Source organism: Atta cephalotes, assembly GCF_000143395.1.
Source record: "Atta cephalotes unplaced genomic scaffold scaffold00013, whole genome shotgun sequence".
NCBI classification, from domain to species: Eukaryota; Metazoa; Arthropoda; class Insecta; order Hymenoptera; family Formicidae; genus Atta; species Atta cephalotes.
In genome coordinates, this window is record NW_012130077.1 from 3279022 (window position 1) to 3301196 (window position 22175).

General features: G+C 32.2%; 1 protein-coding gene across 1 annotated transcript in view; it reads right to left on the reverse strand.

Moving 5' to 3' along the window:
• Positions 1 to 22175, reverse strand: part of LOC105617522 (tyrosine-protein phosphatase 10D) — a 27573-nt gene that overhangs the window by 2190 nt on the left and 3208 nt on the right. Inside the window, exons 2-15 of the mRNA XM_012199076.1 lie at positions 8346 to 8592; positions 7787 to 8062; positions 7513 to 7719; positions 6184 to 6537; positions 5917 to 6089; positions 5467 to 5830; positions 5084 to 5353; positions 4663 to 4971; positions 4031 to 4309; positions 3105 to 3514; positions 2561 to 2938; positions 1008 to 1200; positions 727 to 741; positions 406 to 574 (exon numbers count right to left, since the gene is read on the reverse strand). Coding sequence (XP_012054466.1) covers positions 406 to 574; positions 727 to 741; positions 1008 to 1200; positions 2561 to 2938; positions 3105 to 3514; positions 4031 to 4309; positions 4663 to 4971; positions 5084 to 5353; positions 5467 to 5830; positions 5917 to 6089; positions 6184 to 6537; positions 7513 to 7719; positions 7787 to 8062; positions 8346 to 8592 — 3644 coding nt within the window. The remainder of the gene's footprint in view (positions 1 to 405; positions 575 to 726; positions 742 to 1007; positions 1201 to 2560; positions 2939 to 3104; positions 3515 to 4030; positions 4310 to 4662; positions 4972 to 5083; positions 5354 to 5466; positions 5831 to 5916; positions 6090 to 6183; positions 6538 to 7512; positions 7720 to 7786; positions 8063 to 8345; positions 8593 to 22175) is intronic.

Below are 22175 nucleotides of genomic sequence, written 5' to 3' on the forward strand. Positions count from 1 at the left end.
TATTATTTTAATTAATTTAAGTAATAAAATTATTATATAACTAAATTTATTTTATTAATTAATAAAAAGTTACTTCTAGTAATAACATATATATATATATATATATATATATATATATATATACATATTATATATATATTTTTCAGATTAAACAAATTTTTAGTGTTCAGTCTATCTTAACAAATTAATTTAACGTTTGATCAGCATAATATTTAAAATTAAAAATGAAGAAAACACAAAAGAAATCATGTATACATTTTTTAATCGACTTTAAGTTAATCGATAACTGAAACTTATTAATACTTATTTCAGGCAAAAAATATATATTATAACCATAATGCAAATTTATTGTTATAATCTTAATTTAGTAAAATTGAGGTAAAGTATTGTAATTTCTTGGCACACCTAGTCTCAATGACGCTGTCTGGCAATGATAAATTATCGGTTGCCCTGGTTTCTGTTGTCTTGCGACCCTGACTTCTTCTCCTTCGCATAAACAGCCCGATACCCAATAGAAATAGCAGCAATGCTATGGCGACGGTGACACCGACTATGATGGCCGTGTTGTCCTTATCTGTACGACACGCATAGCGAATTTTGAGTGTTTCAATGAGTCAAACATCAAGAATAATCACGTTAAATATATTCGTTCGTTAAAAAGATATCACATTTATCACGCGGCGTGCTGAAAACTTTGAACTTTGAACTTTCATTCCAAAATCTTACCTGCCAGCAGCAATCCTTGGGCAGACATGTACACGAAATAACGAGGCATGAATTTAGCGAGGCTTTCACTACATGCGCAGTGTGCCTCTATTTTACAAACCAATTATCGCATCGAATGCATCGTTATAACATATTATTATTTCTATAAACTGACGTATATTTAAATTTTTGTTACGTCATGAAGGAGAAAGACAAAGAAAGTGAGAATGAAAGAAACATCAGATGCGATAATGGCACGCGTTTTTCTCACATCTTAAGACTTTTTACGCGATCGCTCTCACCTGTTTGAATAGGGAAGCTGTAGCTGGTATCCGTAAATTTGTCTGGTGCTGTAAACGCACGTACTTTCACCCGATAAGTAGATCCTGATTTCAATGGTCCATTACAATATCCAATTTTGTTGTCGCAATTCTCGGAGCCGATCGTGAAGTCTTCCACAGATCCATTTTTGAAAGGATAATATGGCTCCATTACCTAGAAAGATTTTATTACGAGATATATATTTCATTCTAAAATAATTGACAGTAATTTTTGATAATCACGTTGAAATAAAATGTAATATAATAATTAATTCATATAAATTCTCTTTGCTAACTAGATCAATTGTTATCCTAATTTATTTACTGTGAATTTTATTTTTATATATCCAAATATTTTACGATTAAGTTTTTCCAAAAGTCAAAAAATATTTAAGTAAAACAACTACTTCTCTGTGATTACGAATTTATTGTATATATTAAAATAATTATATAATGAAATAATTATATATATTGCTTTTATAAACACCTGCATAAGCATCTTCTTTGTATTTGAAATGAAATTGTTTAAAATATCCATCATTGCATATTTTGATTTTGTTTGTAACTAAAATGTGATCAATTTCTTGTATTATATATTCTACAATGAATAATGTTTTGCTTTGCTACGCAGTAGCCTTTAATAAAACGTTAACATTAACATTGATAATATCATACGAAGAATCGATTATAAAACCGCAGTCGATTAGCATAATATCCGTTACAGCATAATATCCGAACAGTTAAAATATTAAATGTGAAGGTTGATACAGTCTGCTACACTTTTGTAAAAAATTTTTCAATTAATGAAAGAATAAATAAGAACACAAGGTCTTATAATAAAAAAAATTGAATTAAACTACATTAAAAATTTTATGAATTCAGAAAGTGCACCATTTTTTTTATTAAATTTTATTAGGTTCAGTTTACACGCACTACTTTTCTTTTCGCGGTCACAACAATGTAGAAAATTAAATACGATTTCGCGATTTAACTATTTCACATGTCTTTATCACGATGATTACATCTGCACCTTTCCAGTTTCAGATCACAACTAGATTATCCTTCGTTCCGCGAATAATACTCTAATGGCATCCGTGGACTATGATTACGGATCTGCGTCATAACGCATACATTTTACAACTGTCCATGATCTTGCAAGTCAATAAGTACAACGCAACTCTATTGCATTGATTATATTAAACGATTTATTTTAGCGCCTTCTCTTGATATATTGTATACGCATTAAATTGAGAATGACATTAATTGTTGCAATAAAAATATTTTATTGCACATTTTTTGTCGATAAAATTTAATGCTGCATTATTTTAGAATATTCATTTTACATAACATATATTTTGCAATTGCTCAGACAATTAAATATCTTACGGATTTAAAGCATTAGGGACAGATTAAGCAATTTGAAATTTGTTTTGTCTAAATGTTTGAATCTTATGAAGAAATTATTTTGTCTCAATTAAATCTGCATTCTTCGTAATTATCTAGAAACTGTGTAATAAATGAGCAATAAAGTTTACCTGATAAGGTGGCCAAATGCTGTAAGCCTGGACGTCCCTCCAACTGGGCATCTCCAATCCGGAAGCATTCTTGCTGTCATCTTCGGCAACAATGATGCTGTACGACGTGACCGCTCCATTCTGTTCGCTGAAGTAGTTTTTCCTAAATCTGATTTGAATTGTCGTGCTACTTTTACAGACCTCGGTCGGTACCACTTGCGTGGATGGCTTCGGCGGTGCTAATATCGGCATTTTCTGCTTCCAGACCGTCTCAGGACCAAAACCGATCTTTGTCTCCGCTTGAATCCGGAAGATATAAGTCTTGCCCGGTATGAGGGATTTAATAACACCACGGAACTCGATTGGCCTGAAGTCCTGCATCTGGGTATGGGTCGAGCCCTAAAAAATTGCAAGAAAACATTCGTATAATTTAATGCATTATATGACATATTTTTAAACGTTGCGATAAAGAATGTTGCGATACGTTCCGCGTATTTTTTTATGTTTTCAATACCATAACTTGTACGTAACTATAGTACGTAAGCATATTTTAAATGGATCTTACTTCTAAACCATAAGTGATGCTAAATTTGGTAATGATGCCATTTTGCTCTTGGCTTGGCAGAGACCATACGAAGCTGATGTCGCTTGGTTGAATGTCGATAGGATGAAACTTCTCCACCTTTCCTGGATATGATTCGCTGGTGGTAAAGCTGGCGCTGAGTGGATTTGAGACTCTCAAGTAAGAGGATTCTGTACCCGAACGTACAACCAATGTGAATGTATAATTTCTATGCGGCTTCAGATCAAAAATAGTGATCACGTTGACCGAGGTTATATTTTGGATGTAGTTTCCTTCCGTATTTATATATTGTACTTCAAAAGTATTGTACTCTCCATGCGGGATGTCCCAGGTCAAAGTGATCCTCGTATCATTTACGTCGATCGCATGGATCGCAGTGATCGGTTCAGGATCTAGAAATTATATTTATCTCCGGGCTAGTAAAAAGAGATGATATGAACAAATGCCTGATTGTTATATATAAATATTAAAAGATTTTTGTTTGCATAGATAATTATCTAACAATACATGATATAAATATAAATATAAATATTAAATAAATCTTGCGACTACTAAAATAAATAGAAATATTGCTGATATAAAAGATGAAATGTATTTAATTCCTTCACTGCGATCTGCTTATAGTTAATAATCGTATGTAACATAATTACAATGTTATTTCACAAAATATAATACGCAGGTGTAATATTTCAAAAAGGAAATCTAATGATACCACACTTCTAAGTGGATTATCTGCGAATTCGTACAGTCTTTAGGTATGTTATGTTAGACGGGAATAATAAATATCAAAATTTCACTCCTTTTTATTTTAAATAATTTAAGTAAATGTTATTCATGTAAACCAATTAAAATTAGTATATAATCTTCGGGATCTGCTTTAACTCCCATTGTATTATGTGGATACTCACAGAGTCGGTCTTGCCGGAGGAGAGGTCTGCTCTCCACATTATCGCTTACTGTCCAAACAGTCACATTATATAGCTTGCCAGGTGTTAATCCAACAAAAGAAACCTTGGTATCAATGTCATCCACCATACGCTCCTTCGTGGTGTTATGCTCATCGCTAATCCTGAATCGGTAGAGATCAAACCTCGAGGATTGAATTGGCGTCGGTGTATATCTTAACGTCAATGATCCTGGTTGGTCTCGGTCGACTACTACGACGACCTCGGACTGGATCAGTGGCACTAAATTTCAAAGTTCGTTTTTGTTTGTCTAGTTACCATCGATCTATTATAATTGTCCTTAACTGCCCGTTAGACTTCGAACGAAATCGCTAAGTCGATATAAAATTCTGACAGACAAATATGATAATGAAAATATGATGTAGAAATATATAGCGAAAGCATAATTTAATAACTGGCAAGTTTAACAACTGGCAGTTAAGAGCAAGTTTAATAACTGGCAGTTAAGATGTCACGTATATCCATTAGTCATGCTCATATGAAATATGTTAATGCATTGTTAAATAGCGGAAAATAATAAATACATTAATATAACTTCACTCATCATCGCTGATGAGTGAAATCGATGCACTCACTCGTTCTTGTAGTTAAATTAGTGATGTCGCTGACTAGATCATATGAGATCGTGTAGACGACGAAGAAATACTGTACTCCAGGCATCAGGTCGCTCACCAGGATCTTCTCGGTTTGCACAGTGTTTTCTTCGAAACTAATATCGGATACATCGTTAGTCTCACTAACGTTCTTCATCCTGGAGTCCTCTGGATTCTCTACTGGCCACCATCTTATAACGTAGGTTTCGATGCGACCCTCAGGTCGCGGCCATTCGAGAGTTACGTTGGTAGAGTCGATAATTGGAGTGATATTTAGAACTGGATTAGGCCCTTAAAAAATGGCAAGCAGATATATCTAAGCCTGAGTCTCAAGTGGTTGTTCACTATTTCAATCATATTAATTATTATCAGAAAGTTATGTAATAATTCATAGTGTACTTACTGACTGTGTGATTCACTTGCAACGGATACAAGCTTTCGACGCCATAACTGACGGTATTCACTTGTATAGTATATCTTTCGCCAGGTGTCATATCCGCCACTTCTGCTTCCGTGTCACGAACACTGGGAAGTTTGACCCATCTGGGATCGTCTTCTGTACGATATCTGATGGAGTATTCGGTAAATATTGAGTCCGTCGGCGCTTCCCAGTGCACAACAACGGTATTGCTTGTGACTTTTTCGATACTGAGATTTTTCGGTGGATGAGGCACTAAAAAGTAATTCAACAAACCGTTAATGAATTAAATAACTTTCACAGATAATGTTGAAGATGAGAAAGAGAATTATATTATTCCTAGGAAACGGATTAAATTTATTACTTACGAACGGCTTGCAAGTAATCGTGTGGTTCACTTCGAAGTCCATGACTAATGGCAAAGACTTTAACTTCATATGCTGCACCAGGATAAAGGTCTTCTAAGACAATATGCGATTCCGTAGTTAGAGTGGTTGCACTTTCTCCAGTGTCATTTCTGTTGTGGGTCACTTCGAATTTCTCTTGTTTTGAATTGACGTCGCTTTTCCAGGAAATATTTAAACCTTTTTCAATAGGCTTCAGATCTTCAATTACAGGACTAGCGGGACGTGTTGCTTGGTAAAGGACGGTTTCGTTTGACTCGATTTTATTGCTAATCGCTTGAACTATTATGGAATAATTTCTTCCGGGCAGCAAAGCTTCCAGCGTAACCTATCGATTTAATAATTATGTCAGAAAAATATAGGAAAAATGAAGGTTGTGCAAAATCTTTTTTGTTTTACAATTTACGCGCTTACCTTTGTTTTATCAGTCGTCAAAGTGTTACTATCGCCACCAATCGTTGTTTCTACTTCATGATACTGTAGCTTGTAACTATCTTGTGTACTGGAATTTTCTGGACTCCACGAAACTTCTACCATACCAGTTTTTTCATCGATCACCGCTCTGAGATCGTGAACAGGTAATGGTTCTACAAGTATGAATGAACAACAATAATAATTGTAAATAATTACAAGCTTGCTACCTTCAATAAGTACATTAAGAGGCGAGAAATAAACACGTACTTAAAGTGACATCTCCACTAGCCGGCCAGCTGGTGACTTTGCCAGAAACAGTTTTCACTACCACTTGATATGTTTTGCCAGGCTCCAAGTCTTTGAACTCCCATCTGTTCTCATCGTCTCGGTTTCGCGTGACTGGCGTAAGCCTCCGGTTACTACCGAGCGATATTTGATACTTGTCGAACTCGGACGTTCCATTGGGAGGGTTCCAAAACATGCGAAAGGAAGTTGATGTTATAGAGGATTTGTCGAAGGTCACATTGAGGGGACGCAGCGGTACTGTACGATATTGGGCTGTAGTAGGCGCGGATGTTTCGTCTTCGGAAACCGTCTGCACGGAAATGTTATATGCTCTACCTGTAAGCAAAAATACAAACGATTTAGAGGAATAAAACACAATCTTTACTATTTTAAAAGAAGTAATGAATTTATATTTATTTTTACATTTTTAAGAACACATTTTTAAAATTCGAATAATTTTTTTTAATTTTCTATTCGAATTTTTTTTCTATTGCAGTTGCATGTTTGTACAATCAACAAAATTAAATATATGTATGCAGAGAATGAAACGTGTTTAACACACACACAATTTAATTAAACTCAAATATAAGTACTTTTATAATTATTTTTTTATTTATAAATTATAACTTTCTCATTACTGAAGGCGAATGTATTAGTTTCTTCTTTTATTTTTATTTAAAAAGAGGTCAATATGTCAAATAACAGTATAATCGATTTCAGTGAAGATAAGTCTTAATAAAAAATTTTCTTTGATAAGCCTTATATTTCATTAAATAGAATTTAATTTTGTTTTGAATGTTAGAAAAATATTGGAAACATGGAATCTATCCGTCTTGCAACTCGTATATTGCTCTATTTACAGCAGATATACTTTCTCCGCGATTTTAGATAGCTCCGTTCACATGTGTAGAAAAAGAAAACGAAATCTATGTGCAATCTCTATCAATTATCAAAAGTAAACTAACTTAACTTCATTAAAAAATTAATTCTCAAAATTATCACTAAAAAAGAATGATTTTTTTCAAAATGAAACAAGAATAATAAAAATAATATTTGATCATGCAAGGATTTTTTTGCCAATATTCCATTAATCAATAATTTTTTGTTAAGTTGAAAAAAGCGTTTGCTTTTTCTGGAAAACTTAATTTTGTGAATTGTGTCATTTTTGAAGAAAGGACGCGATATATAAGATTTATTTATTTGCAATTTGAAAGAATATAATATATATTTCTAGAAATATATTTACGGAATAAAATTTGATTTATTTGGTATATTTGATAGTTTTGTAATATATACGTGCAGTAAACTGACCTGGAATGAGTCCTTTGAAAGCTGCCTGTGCAGGACCAGGTGGTTCGCCTTCCTTCTCCACATAGAGAACAGATTCTATCGCATCAGATGGGTCTATGCTAATTTTGTAGTGTGTGTATATTCCGGCCGGATAAGGCGGTTGCCATAGCACCAGCAGCGTTGTCTCGTTTCTGAACCAAACGATGAACTTTCCCGGGATGTTTGGCTCTATAAATAATCCAACGTTAGTATCGATCGTTATGAAACATTTATAATTCTCAAAATATTGATGTACTTGTCGTAAAATTTCTGCTGGTATAAGCGACGCTTTCTTTAGCGTCCAACACGGTGAAGAGTTGAAGCGAATATGTGGCACCAGGCGTGAGATCACGTAGTGTGTAGGGCACCGAGTCGACGGGGATGACGGTGGTTTTGGGATTTCCGGTATCGCTGAAGCTCTGCGTCCGCAACCGGAAACCGGAATAATTCCCTTGAGCCGGAGGCGACCAATATACGATCGCGGTCTTTCCATTTCGTACCGATACCGTCAAATTTGATGGAGGATCGGGTGCTAGTGAATTAAATTATATTTATTAATTGATTCTCCAGAGAGACTCACTGCAAGTCAAACTGTTCGTTGTTTATTTATCTTTGTGTTTGTAATTATAATTGTTCAACTGTTTAATTTAAAAATTCATCGAAACTATACATTAAGATAAACTATATATATATAAAGCAGTTTATCTTAATAATTTTAATTTAAATTTATAATAATAATTATGAAAGTATAAACAGTTTATATTTTTTAAAAGGTGCACTATCAAAAATCGCGTTAATAGAATCAGATTATATACGTGTCGTAATTGACGCAGTCCACGTCAGCCAATCGTGTAGAGTGCTGTTGCTGTAGTACAGCCAGTATTCGTATCTCGTCCCAGGCAGGCCGTCCCTGAACTTTATGACATCACCGATGTCAGTGGCGGCTATGGTGGTGTTCGGCGGTGGAGAGCCAACGGGTGGGCTGTAATCCAAACGGTACCAGGAACCACCCTGACTCAGATTGCCTGGTATCTCAATCGCGAGATCAGCCGAGTAGGTGACCTGAAGTGAAACACAGAAACCGCTATTAATTCACATGCTTGTATCATCATTTGCATAATTAATAACTCCTTGGCATTAACAATGTGTTTAGTAAACTAATGCAAGCTAATTATTATATAGACAGCATAAAATGTTTATTAAAAGAATACTAATTTTTTATTACTATTTACAAAAAATAGTTTTGTTGATTCTGCAAATTATTTCGTTTCAAAAAATTGATTTCTTATTCTGTCACCAAATCATAATAAAATACGTTTGTTAGAACTTTTATCAACAAATTAAATTTTCTTTTGTTGCGAGATAATGTTTCTATGAACAAACTTACAGCAGAATTTTTCTATTTTGTCAAGAAAATAAATTTCGTTGCAATATCAAATAATTGGTAGAAAAAAATTTAATTGCTTTCACATTGAATATAAACTAGCAATAACTGTTCTGTGACAAGTTTCCTTTCCTCCGTGTATATATAAATATATGTGTGTGTGCGTGTGTGCGTGTGTGCGTGTGTGCGTGTGTGCGTGCATGCGTGCGTGCGTGCATGCGTGTGTGTGTGTGTGTGTGTGTGTGTGTGTGTGTGTGTGTGTTGTGTGTGTGTGGGTTATTAATATAATTTTTAATAGATACACATGCGTACATGTAAGTTAATTATATAGAGCATATAAAAAGCCTCGATTATGTTTGACTAGAATTAGATTATGCAGTATCCTTATGCAACAATCTGGTTCTATGAGAACATGCATATACATCTAACTGTTTCGGACTCATCTTGACGCTTGTATGTTTTTACTGGCCTCGGCACGCAGTATCGTAACCGTGAATCGTGGGTCATGCTCGTGTTAGTAAGGACCCGTTATAAATCAGCAGTGTATCTTGAATTTCAAGGCTTTGGCGTTCTTAAAGATAATAAAGAAACTGAAAGAGAAAGACTCATTTATAGTATCATCGATCCCTCATCTATTTTTATTTCCAATATAAAGATAATGCTTCCGATAGCAAGAAATTTGTACGCTCTTGCAAAGTAACGATTACTCGAGTCATCTGATTCTTGCGTGATATCGTGATTCCCACAGTGTGAAACGACTCTAAGTTTATGGATAGCTTTTAACGAGGCCCACGACCTCCGTTCAACGCTTCGCTTTCTCCATCGCGAAATATTGGCCATTAACTTGCGAATGCACGATCGTCCAGTCCCTCGTACCAAACATTTTTGTTCATTTTTTTTTAACTGTGTGTTTACACGTGCGTTTAATCACTAAATCGTTTCTCAGATAAAAAATTTTGAAACCCTTCAAACTGACATATTGACGTTCTTCAATAAAAAACAAGTTTTTTAATTAAATTTTAATTAAATTCATGACATATAATATTTGTACGAAACTTTTATAAATCAGAGAAAAATTAATTCGTTCGTATTGATGTCAGGAATGTCTCAGTTATATCGAAGTAATAGTTATGGGAAATCGTACAAACGGTATATTGATTTTAATACTCGCGGTTACTCATAGTTATGAATTCTTATGTACAGACAGACAGTATATGTTCACGATATGTACACTGGGAAGCAATGCGTTCCCAGACATGAGAAAGATTGCAAACCTATAACGCTGCCGCTGACACGTAATAGAGAGCTCTCTGCAGCTGATGTCCAATATACCAAGCCATTCAATACTCAATAGGAAAATTTATTTTATTTGTAAGAAAAAATACCGCTAATAAAAATTCTTAAGACAGCATTTCTTTTATTAAATATTGAATCCCACAAACTAAACGCAAATCAATCTGTAATATACATCAAATATAAAAAAGCAATCAAATCTCCATTAAAATTGTCAAAGGATCAAATTAATATCTATTAATATCCAACCATTAATATCTATGACAATCAGCATAACGAGAAAATTGTTTGAGAAAGGAAAATTATAAATTATTTAGTTTCTCAATAAGTCTTAATATAATTTTATATCTAATCTTATTAACACGTCAATAATTTATTTATACACAAAAATTCAAAAGCAACGTTGAGGTTATTGATGAATATTCAATATCCATTTGGATCTAAAGTGACGAAATCATTTTTTCTACGAAACCATTCGTGAGACAGTGAGGTGCGTATTGATCCCTACTCCATCTCCTTTTATCATATCGTCTCTTTTTCCTTCTCTTCGTTTCTCTCAATCGTATCTCTCAGGCGGCCTATCCCTCGTGCCTGACGACGTAACGTACGGACGACAAAAACTCCTAATTGTAGAAAGAAGGCACAAATAGCATGCTGACTTGTCAGAGATAATCAGAAAATACGTAGCTGAGGCACGCGAAAATTTCGTTTGCCTCATGCTTTGAAAGGTATAAATTCATTTCGTGATGGTTGAAGATATTTGCCGCGCGATGGTTAAATCGGCGTGCTGAGAACGTGATAATTTACACTATGCATTTTACAAAAAACTTGAAAGAATTTAGTAAACAGAGATTTAATGATCTATCGTATAAAAAGTATGTTTGAATTTTTTAGCAAAAATATTTTTATTTTTTTGTATTTGCAAATAGAATTCTCGCGTTGGCATTCAAAAGATACTTAAAATTGATTTATTTCAATTTTTAAAAAATTTATATAATTAGTAAGCAAGTATTAATTTTTAGTTTAATTTTTCTATATAATTAATTTTTCTATATAACAAATCTATATAATTTGAGAATAAAAACTAACTTGCAAGTGTAATTATATATTATGATTGAATTACATATGACACATTATATTGCAATGCAAAATATGCATGACTTTATTTCATCATAGATATCTGTTTGTTTCGAATTTTTTAAACAATGTTAGATTAACCACGTAGCTGTATTACGCACAGTTTTAACTGTAAATCGTGTTGAAATAAAAGACTGCATTTTAATATTCATCATGTATATCACAAAAATACGCAACATTTTTTTCTGCACAGCCACGTCAAGTAGATTTTTTTTTCAAAGTAGATTTTATCTTCTCTATCACACATTTTATTGGAAAATTAGAGTTATGATATTTATATCATGTATGTCACTCTACAAAAATACCTCGCGATATTTCTTTCTGCATAACTACGTTCAGTAATTTTTTATCTTTCCTACCATATTTTACTGGAAAGTTTCAGCTATAGTATTCGTGTCATGTATGTCACTCCAAAAATATCTTCGTATTTCTTTTTTATAGCCGCGTCCAATAAAGCAACTTTCATTTCTTTTTGCCATAATTGTATTTCGATGTACACTACCAGTATTGAAAATGTATAATATAAGTACGTAACGTAAACTACACATTTTTAGTACTGACGATACATATCAAGACACAATCTATATATTTTATTAGAATGTTTGATTTAAGTAGCGTGATGGCTTATCGTTTCCAGTTGAGATTTTGAAAGTAGAAAGTAGCATCCAGCCACTTTCCGTGAAGTATAAACGGATCTCGCATGTTTGAAGGAAGTCTAGCGCGCACTTCACTTCCGGCTGACCATTGTCACGTGCCTAGCGTATTTCCGACCTTGCGAGTGGTTTTCGTTCACGTTCAATGTAGTACATGGAAGTAGGTGGAAGAGGTGGAAGTAACGTGTCTGTGATATCCCATCAACGTTCGTGACACTTTGCAGCTGGTATATGTTGTCTGTCACTCTTTCTTATTCGCTTTGGTATCCTGTTATTAGAATATTAAACAGCTTTGCTCCCTTTTTTTTTAAACTGATATCGACCGAATTAATTCAATACTAAATGTATGGTAAGTTAAGATTAAGTTGCTTTCAAAAATCTTCTTATAAAACGATTTGATTTTTCTATGTTACATTGGGTTGTTCGGAAAATTCATGCCGATGTTGAAGGAAAATTGAAATGCAGAAAATTTTAGTATACATTTATTAAATTATATAGGTTAGTCGATACGAACTTTCCGAACAACCAAATATATAATGTTTGATCGAAAAAGAAGCTTTCTCTTCTTTATATTAAAATATTATTTCGAAAATAATGAAATGATTTTTTTTTTAACGAGTTATTTAGAAGATCATATTGATTTCAATAAAATAAGTATAGCAAGGATGATGAGTCATGATTACTTGTCATCCGGTGCATTATGCCGACATCGGAATTGACTGATTGTATCCTCTACCACATTCGTATCATTCGATGTAACGCATTACCTTTGTCGGTATCGTCATTTCTTCTTCTCTCGAAAAATTTCTGTTAGCAAAAATTATTTGCGAAGCCACTAAAACCAATATTACCTAACCAATGTAGTGAGAGGATAATAATATAGGAATAAGAGATTCTCAGGTCTATGCCCTCGACTTTGCTTTGTTTCTCGAGAATAAAGCGAGATAAATTTTTGTTGGAAATTCCATTTGTATAACTATTTTACGCATTAGCTACGAATTGTAGACTCATCAATATAGCACGACGGGAATCCGATATTTCCTTTGTTTGTCACAGACTAGGAAGGTATCAAACATACAATTGTGTTGAATGCATTCTGGTACACGAACGAACTCCGAATCCGTAAATAAGTGAGACTATGCTCGTGTATAGAATATATCAGAAATAAAAGAATGAATCTCGGAAAAAATCCAAATTTAAATAATGCTGGGAATATAATAAAATAAACGTTCTGAAATTGTCTTTAACTAGCTTAAGAATAAGGCCTTTTTATGAACTATAAAATTAAGCAGCATATCATTATTTTCGTAAATAATATTTCGTACATAAAATCTTCTTATTTGTTACTTTTACAAAACTTATAAACATAAGAGACGTGTGCTATTATTCTGTTCTTCCATGTTCTCGTTACGATTGCACTTAGGAAAACATCCAATGTATCGTAAATCCAACAATCGTTTTATTTATAAAGAGAATAAAGAAAGACACTTGTTTCGAATGTATACTCGGGAGATTCTAAGTAGCTCGCGTGCTTCGCCATTTTTACCCTTTGCAAAACCTGTTGCACGACCTTGTTCGATTCGTATACGATGGCCTTCCCTTTTAGTCACTATTTAGTATCCTTATGTTTATTTTTAAACAATTATGTATTTATCTTTTTAAAATCTGTTGGATGAAGTTCAATTGCTTTTGTTATTTGTTTCGCGATAATATTTATGTCACAAAAATGTGATGCGACAAGCTGCAAAAAGCTATTTATAACGTTCACTATTCGGAAAATATGATATAAATGACGCAAGTCGCGTTGCATGATAATTAATAGTGCATGATTAATTAAATGGAAGTACTTTAATTTGCTAATGGCCATACAACTAAATAATAACAGTGAGATAAATCAATGGTAATAATAACATGCATGTTATTCTTAGATAATCACTATGCTGACGTCACGCACATTTGGCGTGACAAATTCTCTGCTGTTATCGATCATTTGTCAAAATGAATTTATACATTTTTATAAAGATATATACACACATACATCTTGAGAATTAAACAAAAGATTTAAAATTAAAACAATTTTTTTAATAAAAAAAAATTTGAAACATAAACACTTTACAATTTGAAAAAAAATAATAATCGAGTTTGAGCCGATTTTCAACGTTTTATGATTCGGAAATAAATTAAATATCATAGAAAATTTGAACAAAAATATATGTTTATTATAAACAAAAATGATTTTTTATGTTTTGTTTTCTTACAATACATCGTCTATTTATTTTATTATTTCTTGAATTTGTATAATTTACAAATTGAAGAAATTTGAATTATTTAAATGATTCAACTGCTCAAAAAATTTCAAATGCTAATATATTCTGTCGACTGTGATACAGCATTTTAGAACGTATCACGGATATTCCATTGTACTCGCTTTGCCAATAAATTGCTCACGGATGCATATTGTACCTACGTTTACATTTGATCGACCACAAATCGACCCACATTCCCACGTATCGTCTATACGAATAAGCTCGGCGTTTCTTGCGCTAGCACGCAACGAATAAAGCTGTAAATTTACAATCAAACATTGTATTAACGCTTCAATCCGCTGTCTCTCTCTCACACACACACACACACACACACACACACACACACACACACACACACACACACACACACACATGCACGCACGCACGCACGCACGCACGCACGCACGCACGCACGCACACGCGCGCGCGCACACACACACACACACACAGAGAGAGAGAGAGAACTGATTATGTAACTTTTACAACATGTAACTCATCGCGTGATCATTCTGTTACATTGTCCGCGTCATTGACGAAGCGTGGCACTGAAGCGTCTAGTGGGACGCAGCAGGAAGAAAAAAATGATAATGACTGTAATGCAATTACGAGTAATTTGGAACGGAATAATCAACGATAATTTCCCATCGACGTGTTACGTCGAGGTCCGTTTACAAGCAAATCGGAAACGCGACGAGACTGTTAAACAGAAATCCCGTCTTGATCATAATGTGCGGCGTTAAAATCTCTCGTTCGCCAATCATCATTTTTACAATGTGAACGAGATAGCGAGAACGAATTGACAAGCCTAACATTTTTTTATTTTCATCGGAATAGCTTCATCTTTTTTGCGCATGCTATATAACCGCTGGATATTTTTGAATTACTACTAATTCTTAATGCTCGAAACTATTAGCCGGTGACCATACAATTGTAAGAACGTCGACGTGAAAAATTCTTATCAACCAGACGAGCGAAACATTCCAAGCAGCGATAACGCTGCTTATGTTTAACTATCGCTCGGTAATCCAATTTCAGTATACTTTTTTCTACGTATATATATATATATATATATATATATATATATGAGACGCAGAAAAAAGAATATATATATATATATATATATGACAACAGAAATGTAAAGTCTTATAAAACAATAAAAATATTAAACGTTCGAATATTCAATTAGTAGAATATTCAATTTTTGTTAATAATAAAAGGAAAGATGTAGTGGAAGATATACTTCTCCGGAAAATAACAGCGAAATAATATCGTTTAATGAGCAATATGTCACGTATGTGTTCAAAACAAACGACGTATCTTAATGATAATGTGCCAATGATAATCGGCCAATTTTTTCTTCCAAAAAAACGATAAATGCGACGTGCCATATCGAGCGCAATATAATGCCTCGTTAACTGCTTGGCAGATCGCTTTGACATTTTTTTGCAGAGACAACTAAAAGATGAGATCGGTTATGAAAACGTTTCCGTGTTAAAAGAAACTAAAAGTATTTACTGTCGATCAGCTCTTCAATGTTTTATTAATTATCATTCATTTAATTAAATTTTTTTTCTACTTAGAACTTAATGAAAAGACGCACATTGATACATATATGTGGTACTATTTTTGACTTTGGAATTAATATTTACAATTGTTTGTCAGGAAGAAACTGCTAGACATATGTTCGTAATTATAGATTGAAAATACAACACAATGCAACAAGCTAATGGTATGCTAATTGTAACTCATCGCTATTACGTGAAATGTATTTTTCTTTGGTTTTATCGACAATAGAGATGTATAATAAATAAAGAAATACTTTATTACAATAGCTAACGAACACAGAAATGCTGTTTTTCTAAAAAATTATTAAGTTGGCATAGAATTTTATTTTACTAAAAGAATTTTCGCGTATCTGCGAGTATTAATAATTTCCAAGAAAAACATCAACCACAACTGTCATAGAATAAAAAAATATTTACGCGAAGTGACAATTATATCTGTCAAAAAATTATTGTGATTCCTTGAATCCATTAATTATATAATGAAGGAATCGCATTTATCTGTAAATCAGCCTCTGGCGAAGATTCATCTCTTCACTTAGTTATTCATAGCTGCGATCTTCTTGATTGTTGCTAGTAAAAAAAAAATAGCATCATAAATGTGTCTGGCAATAACATGACATTTGCATATATTCCATCTTCATTCTGTGATCCGATATTTTTCATAGTAATCCAACTTACATCTGACAGTACACATTCAATACAACGTAGGATAAACCTAGATAAGATCCGCGTGCACTTAACCATCTCGCTTCCTGTTTACCAAATACCCGCGGCTTCTCGCTGATAATTTGAGTCTTTGCGTGGCTACGAAAAATCATTGTGAAAAAGTATTTACCTCCTCGTAAGGTGATTGATGATTGCGTAACCCGAGATACAAACGTTGTAGGTGCTCGCCAGATTGCTCGCCAGGCTTGGATGCCTCTACCTACGTATCGAAAGTTCTAGAGAGTGCAACATCTCACACAATAATAATATCCTATTGCATTTATTTGCGCTAACATGATTAAGGCGATTTACGAAACAAAAGAGTATAGTATGTGCGCTTCTTTTCCAAGAATTTGTTGAATAATTCGAAATTGCATTACTAATTGCAAAACTAACAATTTTATTGAAATATTTTTTTTATTATAAAGTGCACAGTTGTACATTACAAAATATAATATAGATACATATCTATTCTGTTCCAGAATAATTAATTGTAATAATTAACAATGTAAGATAAGAAGCATAAATGTTTCAATAAAATCGAATATATAATAAAAATATTTAAAAGACATTATAAAAATGCGTTCTGAAAATTTTTGAAAAATATTTTGAATATTTTCAAATTTTTTGATATAATACGTTATATTGCGACACAAACATTGCGCATACAATGGTGTCAATTGTGTGATAGTACTTCAATGCGTTCAATCGAGAAAGGAATTTTACATTTTGCTGTAACTTGACCGTTGCAACTCATTTGAACATAAAACCCGTGCTTATTTCTTAGTTATTCGTGACGCATTTATGTGCTTCGCAACTTTTGATTTTGCGTAATTAAGGCTTGCATCATCATTCGTACGATTATACTACTCTTGGGACGAACGAGCACAAAAGTTTGGCGTTTAACTTTTCAGTGAAAATGCAACGAATCATTATAAAACTGCATATTCACATGAAATGAACGATAATTAATTCATTTTTAATGAACCCATTTGTTATATAAAGTAATTTAACATCTTTTAATAGACAGAAAGAATTATTATTGATTGAAAATATTAAATAATTTAAAATGAAATAATATCTAGCATTTTTTAAATATTATAAATACTATAAATGAAAATTTGTGACGATTTGGACAACTGTTTAGAAATAATTATTGCCGATCTTTCAAAGAATTATAGTTTTAAATTTAAATTAAAAATAATTAAATCCGAGAGTTTGATGATTCGTATGATAAATGAACATTTTTCAGACGCGATATCGCGATTTCCATTTTTACATCCGGATATTCATTTTGAATAAATTTGTTTATAAAGATCGAATTGCAGTTTTTAACTCGAGAAACTCATAAAAAATTAACTCCTTTATATTTTGATAAAGATAGATTTTTGAATTTAATAACAATAAAAATTATTCATAATGTATATTACGAAAATAATGCACGAAGAAAAGAAATTACTGTGTTTTACGATGCGTAATTAATTTTAATGACCAACGGATTTACCTTTAATATTCTGCAGAGTGTATTAACATTCTATAGAGACGTATGTGGCCATGTTACTATAATATTCCATGGATTATTTATTAATCACACTTTTAAATACAGTAATTTAATTTTATCTATGTACCTTACTAGATGTTTTAACTATAACTATAATTAAGAAACTGTGTGTTTAGAAACAACAGAGAAACATAACAATGTTTGTATGTTGACATAAAACTATTTTAATTACTTTAACACAGCAATTAAACGAACTTAATCATACAAACTTCTTATGTATGCAAATAAATTTCTGCAATTCGTTTTTTTACGTTCTTATGATATTTCTGTCAGGAATCAGATGTTTTATGATACAATAGCATTAATCATCGCATAAACATATTTACATGCTAAAAAGGAATTTTATTATCGCAGCAAAAAATCATTGTTACTGCATATTCGACGTGAAAGCGGCCAAAGATCGTTAACAGTTCTAATTATTCGATTACAGCAGAATTATATTTTGTTGGTAAAAAAAGAAAGAAAAATTTTGGGCCAAGAAAGATTAGATTCGTAGAAACTTAAATAAAATTAAGTAAAATTATTTGTTACAGTTAAATTAAAATAAAAATTATTTTTATTAAATGTATTTTTTTATAATATAACAAAGTGACTGATTTATAAATAAAATAGAAATTAAGATATTATAGTAAATTGAAATAATTTCACAAATTTAGCAAAACTATCTTCTGTGAATATGTGTATTCTCCTTGTTCACAATAATTAGCAGAACTAATTGTAGCAATATGAAATATGCTATGCCAGCTTTCTTTTACCATGTAATCAATATAAAGTTTGCTCACATTTCTAGAGTTGCTTATCGATATAATTATGCAACTCTCACTTTCCTGTACATTGTAAAAATTCAATGCAAATATAACCAATAAGAGATCTATAAGAAAACTAACTGCTTATCTCATTGTTTGTCTTTACAATAAGATAAATTTGAAGATTTCTTGTGTAAATCGCAAATCTACACATTGGCGCGTGTATAGGATAAATCAGAATAGAATAAAGCAGGATGTAAGATATATTCCACTTTAATTAAGATGTAATCTTAAAAAAAAAAAGCTGCAGCTGCACGAAGATTCCACTGCAATTCTTAAACACGAAAGCGATGTCCACAATGACATCAAACGTATATGATTTTATTAAAAGCGCGATGTCTTTATCTAAATGTATTCAGATGGAACAATGAGAAAGAATAAGAAGAGAAAGTGGGTGGGGAAGGAGGGAGGGGGGGGGGGATAAAATTGCAAGTATGTTCACGCAGATGCGACCAGAAGGCAGAAGGATGTGTCGGGATGTACCAAAAAACCAGCAAGCTGTTTTCTTTCTTTTATGTCCACCGACATCAGGGAACTACGCACCATCATCCGTATTTTTATTCCTTATTCCGAGTCTTTTATTACACGATGTGCGAAAAAACGAATAAACAAGCGGATTAAGTGTGAGTAATAAAATCATGGATTTTTATTTACAAATAAATGGAAAAAAAACGAGCATAAAGGAATTAAGCGTAGAATTAATAAATTACTATAGAAAGTTTAATATTAACGTAATAAACAATGATGTTTCAGAGAAGCTTCGGAACGATCATCGTTGTATAGATTATCAATAAATTGATAATTTATGCATCGGCGATGGCAGAAATATAACAAACTATGTAATTACATAAATAATTATCTGTAAAAGAGGAAACGCCGTGTGGAAAATTCGAAATATGACATGTGGAATTAAGCGGCAAATTTATATTAATAAATCCACGTTTGCAAATTATTTCTACATTAACGTACGTAATTTTATGACAGTATAAAATCTACTATTTAATAATATCTTTTAAGAAAATTAATGTAACAGTTACAATCCAATAAAGAATACATTTAGTAGATTGAAAATATCAGAATATCCACTTACGTGCATAAATGATTATTAAGAATTAAAATCAGAAAGTTATCAAAGTATCGAAAGAAATTTTCTTTTATTATTGATTTTGAAACTTAATATTATGATAATATGACGAATGTATAAGTAAAACTTATATTTTTCATTTTTCAAGATTTACAATAAAGATGAAAAAATCATAAGTTCTGCAGAGTAGAATAAGTTGTTTAAATCTTTTATTTTCAATTTGAAATATGTAAATGTTAAATATATGTTTATTTTCTGATTACACACTTTTATCTAATTAGATTGAATTGAAAGCTTTCAGCTTTTAACTCAATTACGAAGAAAGTTGGAGAAAGTGAGTTCTGCTTGCCTCCTATAACAATTTAGTTCCAATTTGTTATTTATATTATCTAATATTTTTATACTATTGTATATAATCTAAATATAATTAATATATATATATATTGTATACAACCGCATATTTCAATAATTTTTTGTCTTTATTTGTGTAATTTTCAATTTCGATTTTTACAAGCCATTCATGACAGCTAGACGCGATCGAAAATGTCAGATATGATTCAGACGAATGAACGATGATTTATTTCTCCCGTCTGTTCTATTTTCATCACGTGCAGCCATATCTTCCCAGGCTAGTCCAGGATATAGTCGCACATCCGGATGAACCGAAGTCGGTTTGACACTCAGCAGAGCACCACGTGCAGCTTGTCCTTGCCTTTGCAAGTCGCCGTTTCCGCTAAGTCGCAACCATGACGGAATAAAGAAAATAAGTTTATCTTCGATCTATTTCGAGTATTATTAAAATGTTTTAAATCTCAATATATTAAATTATTATTTTTAATATTTTTCGGATATTCATTCATTCATACAATCAATATCTATAGATTTTTATCTTTTTTTTTAAATAATAATTACAAATTAGATTTGATTGCAATAATAATTACAATAAGTGTTGTGTTATTTAATTACATTGTCTTAGTTGTTTATTCGATATTTCAATAACCTACTATATTAATTATTAAACGATTTTATTATCAATGCAAGCATTTCAAATAATGTTGCTTTATTTCCAAATAATTGCATATAAATGTATATAATCGAAATATGCATGAGTTCCGTTTTCTCTTCAGTTTTTAAAAAGCACGCACGTTCCTTGTAATATTTAAACGAGGCAATACTTCAATCGTTTCACAGTAAAAAATATCCGATAATTGCATATTCATTCAAAATTCGAAGTAAAACTCGGATAAAACTGGCTCCATCATATGAGCCGACGAGAACTTCAATCGTAGGGAAACTACCGGAGACGATTTTTGTTCGCGACAGACTAACTAACGATGTGCTCGCGTGTCAACATAACTTATTGCATATGTAGCGTAACGTCCGACTTAAAAATGACGACGCCGGCTATTTGCGAGGCATTCTACGAACAGAGTCTCCGCGGTAAGAGTTTAATATAGCGCGGTCATGAGCCTCGAATTCTGGGCCAATAATGTCATGGTTTCCCACCCACTCCCCTCTTTTGAAAACACACGAAAAAGGAGAAAATTAAATCAAATCATATCACATGAGTCAAATCATTATGATCAAATCTTATGATCTTTTCATTTTTATTGTAAATCTTGAAACAAGAAATATAATTATAATTAATTTTATGTTACTTTAAATGATAATACAATACTTGTTGATAAATTCCTGAGAACTCAACTTTTTAACAATAAATGTGATATTTATTGACTTTTATCATTTTTCCCATGTTTCCAATGTTTTCTCAAGAGCATAAACAATGTTATTAACAATAAACTTGTTATTAACAATAAACAATGTCACTCGACTTCATTTAAATAGCCTTTTAATATAATATATAATTTGTATTTCTATTTTTCGTTTTGTTTGAAAAACAGTTAAAACTTAATATCTTCTTTTATTTGTCCATTTATTTCTATGCAAAAGGATTTGTTGATTGAAAAATGTTGCATAGACATAACGGAAATTCATTGTAATTCTATTCAATAGTTTAGAAAATTTTAAGTTTCTGTATCTCTCTCTCTCTCTCTCTCTCTCTCTCTCTCTCTCTCTCTCTCTACTACTCTACTCTCTACTACTACTACTACTACTACTACTACTACTACTACTTACTACTACTTACTACTA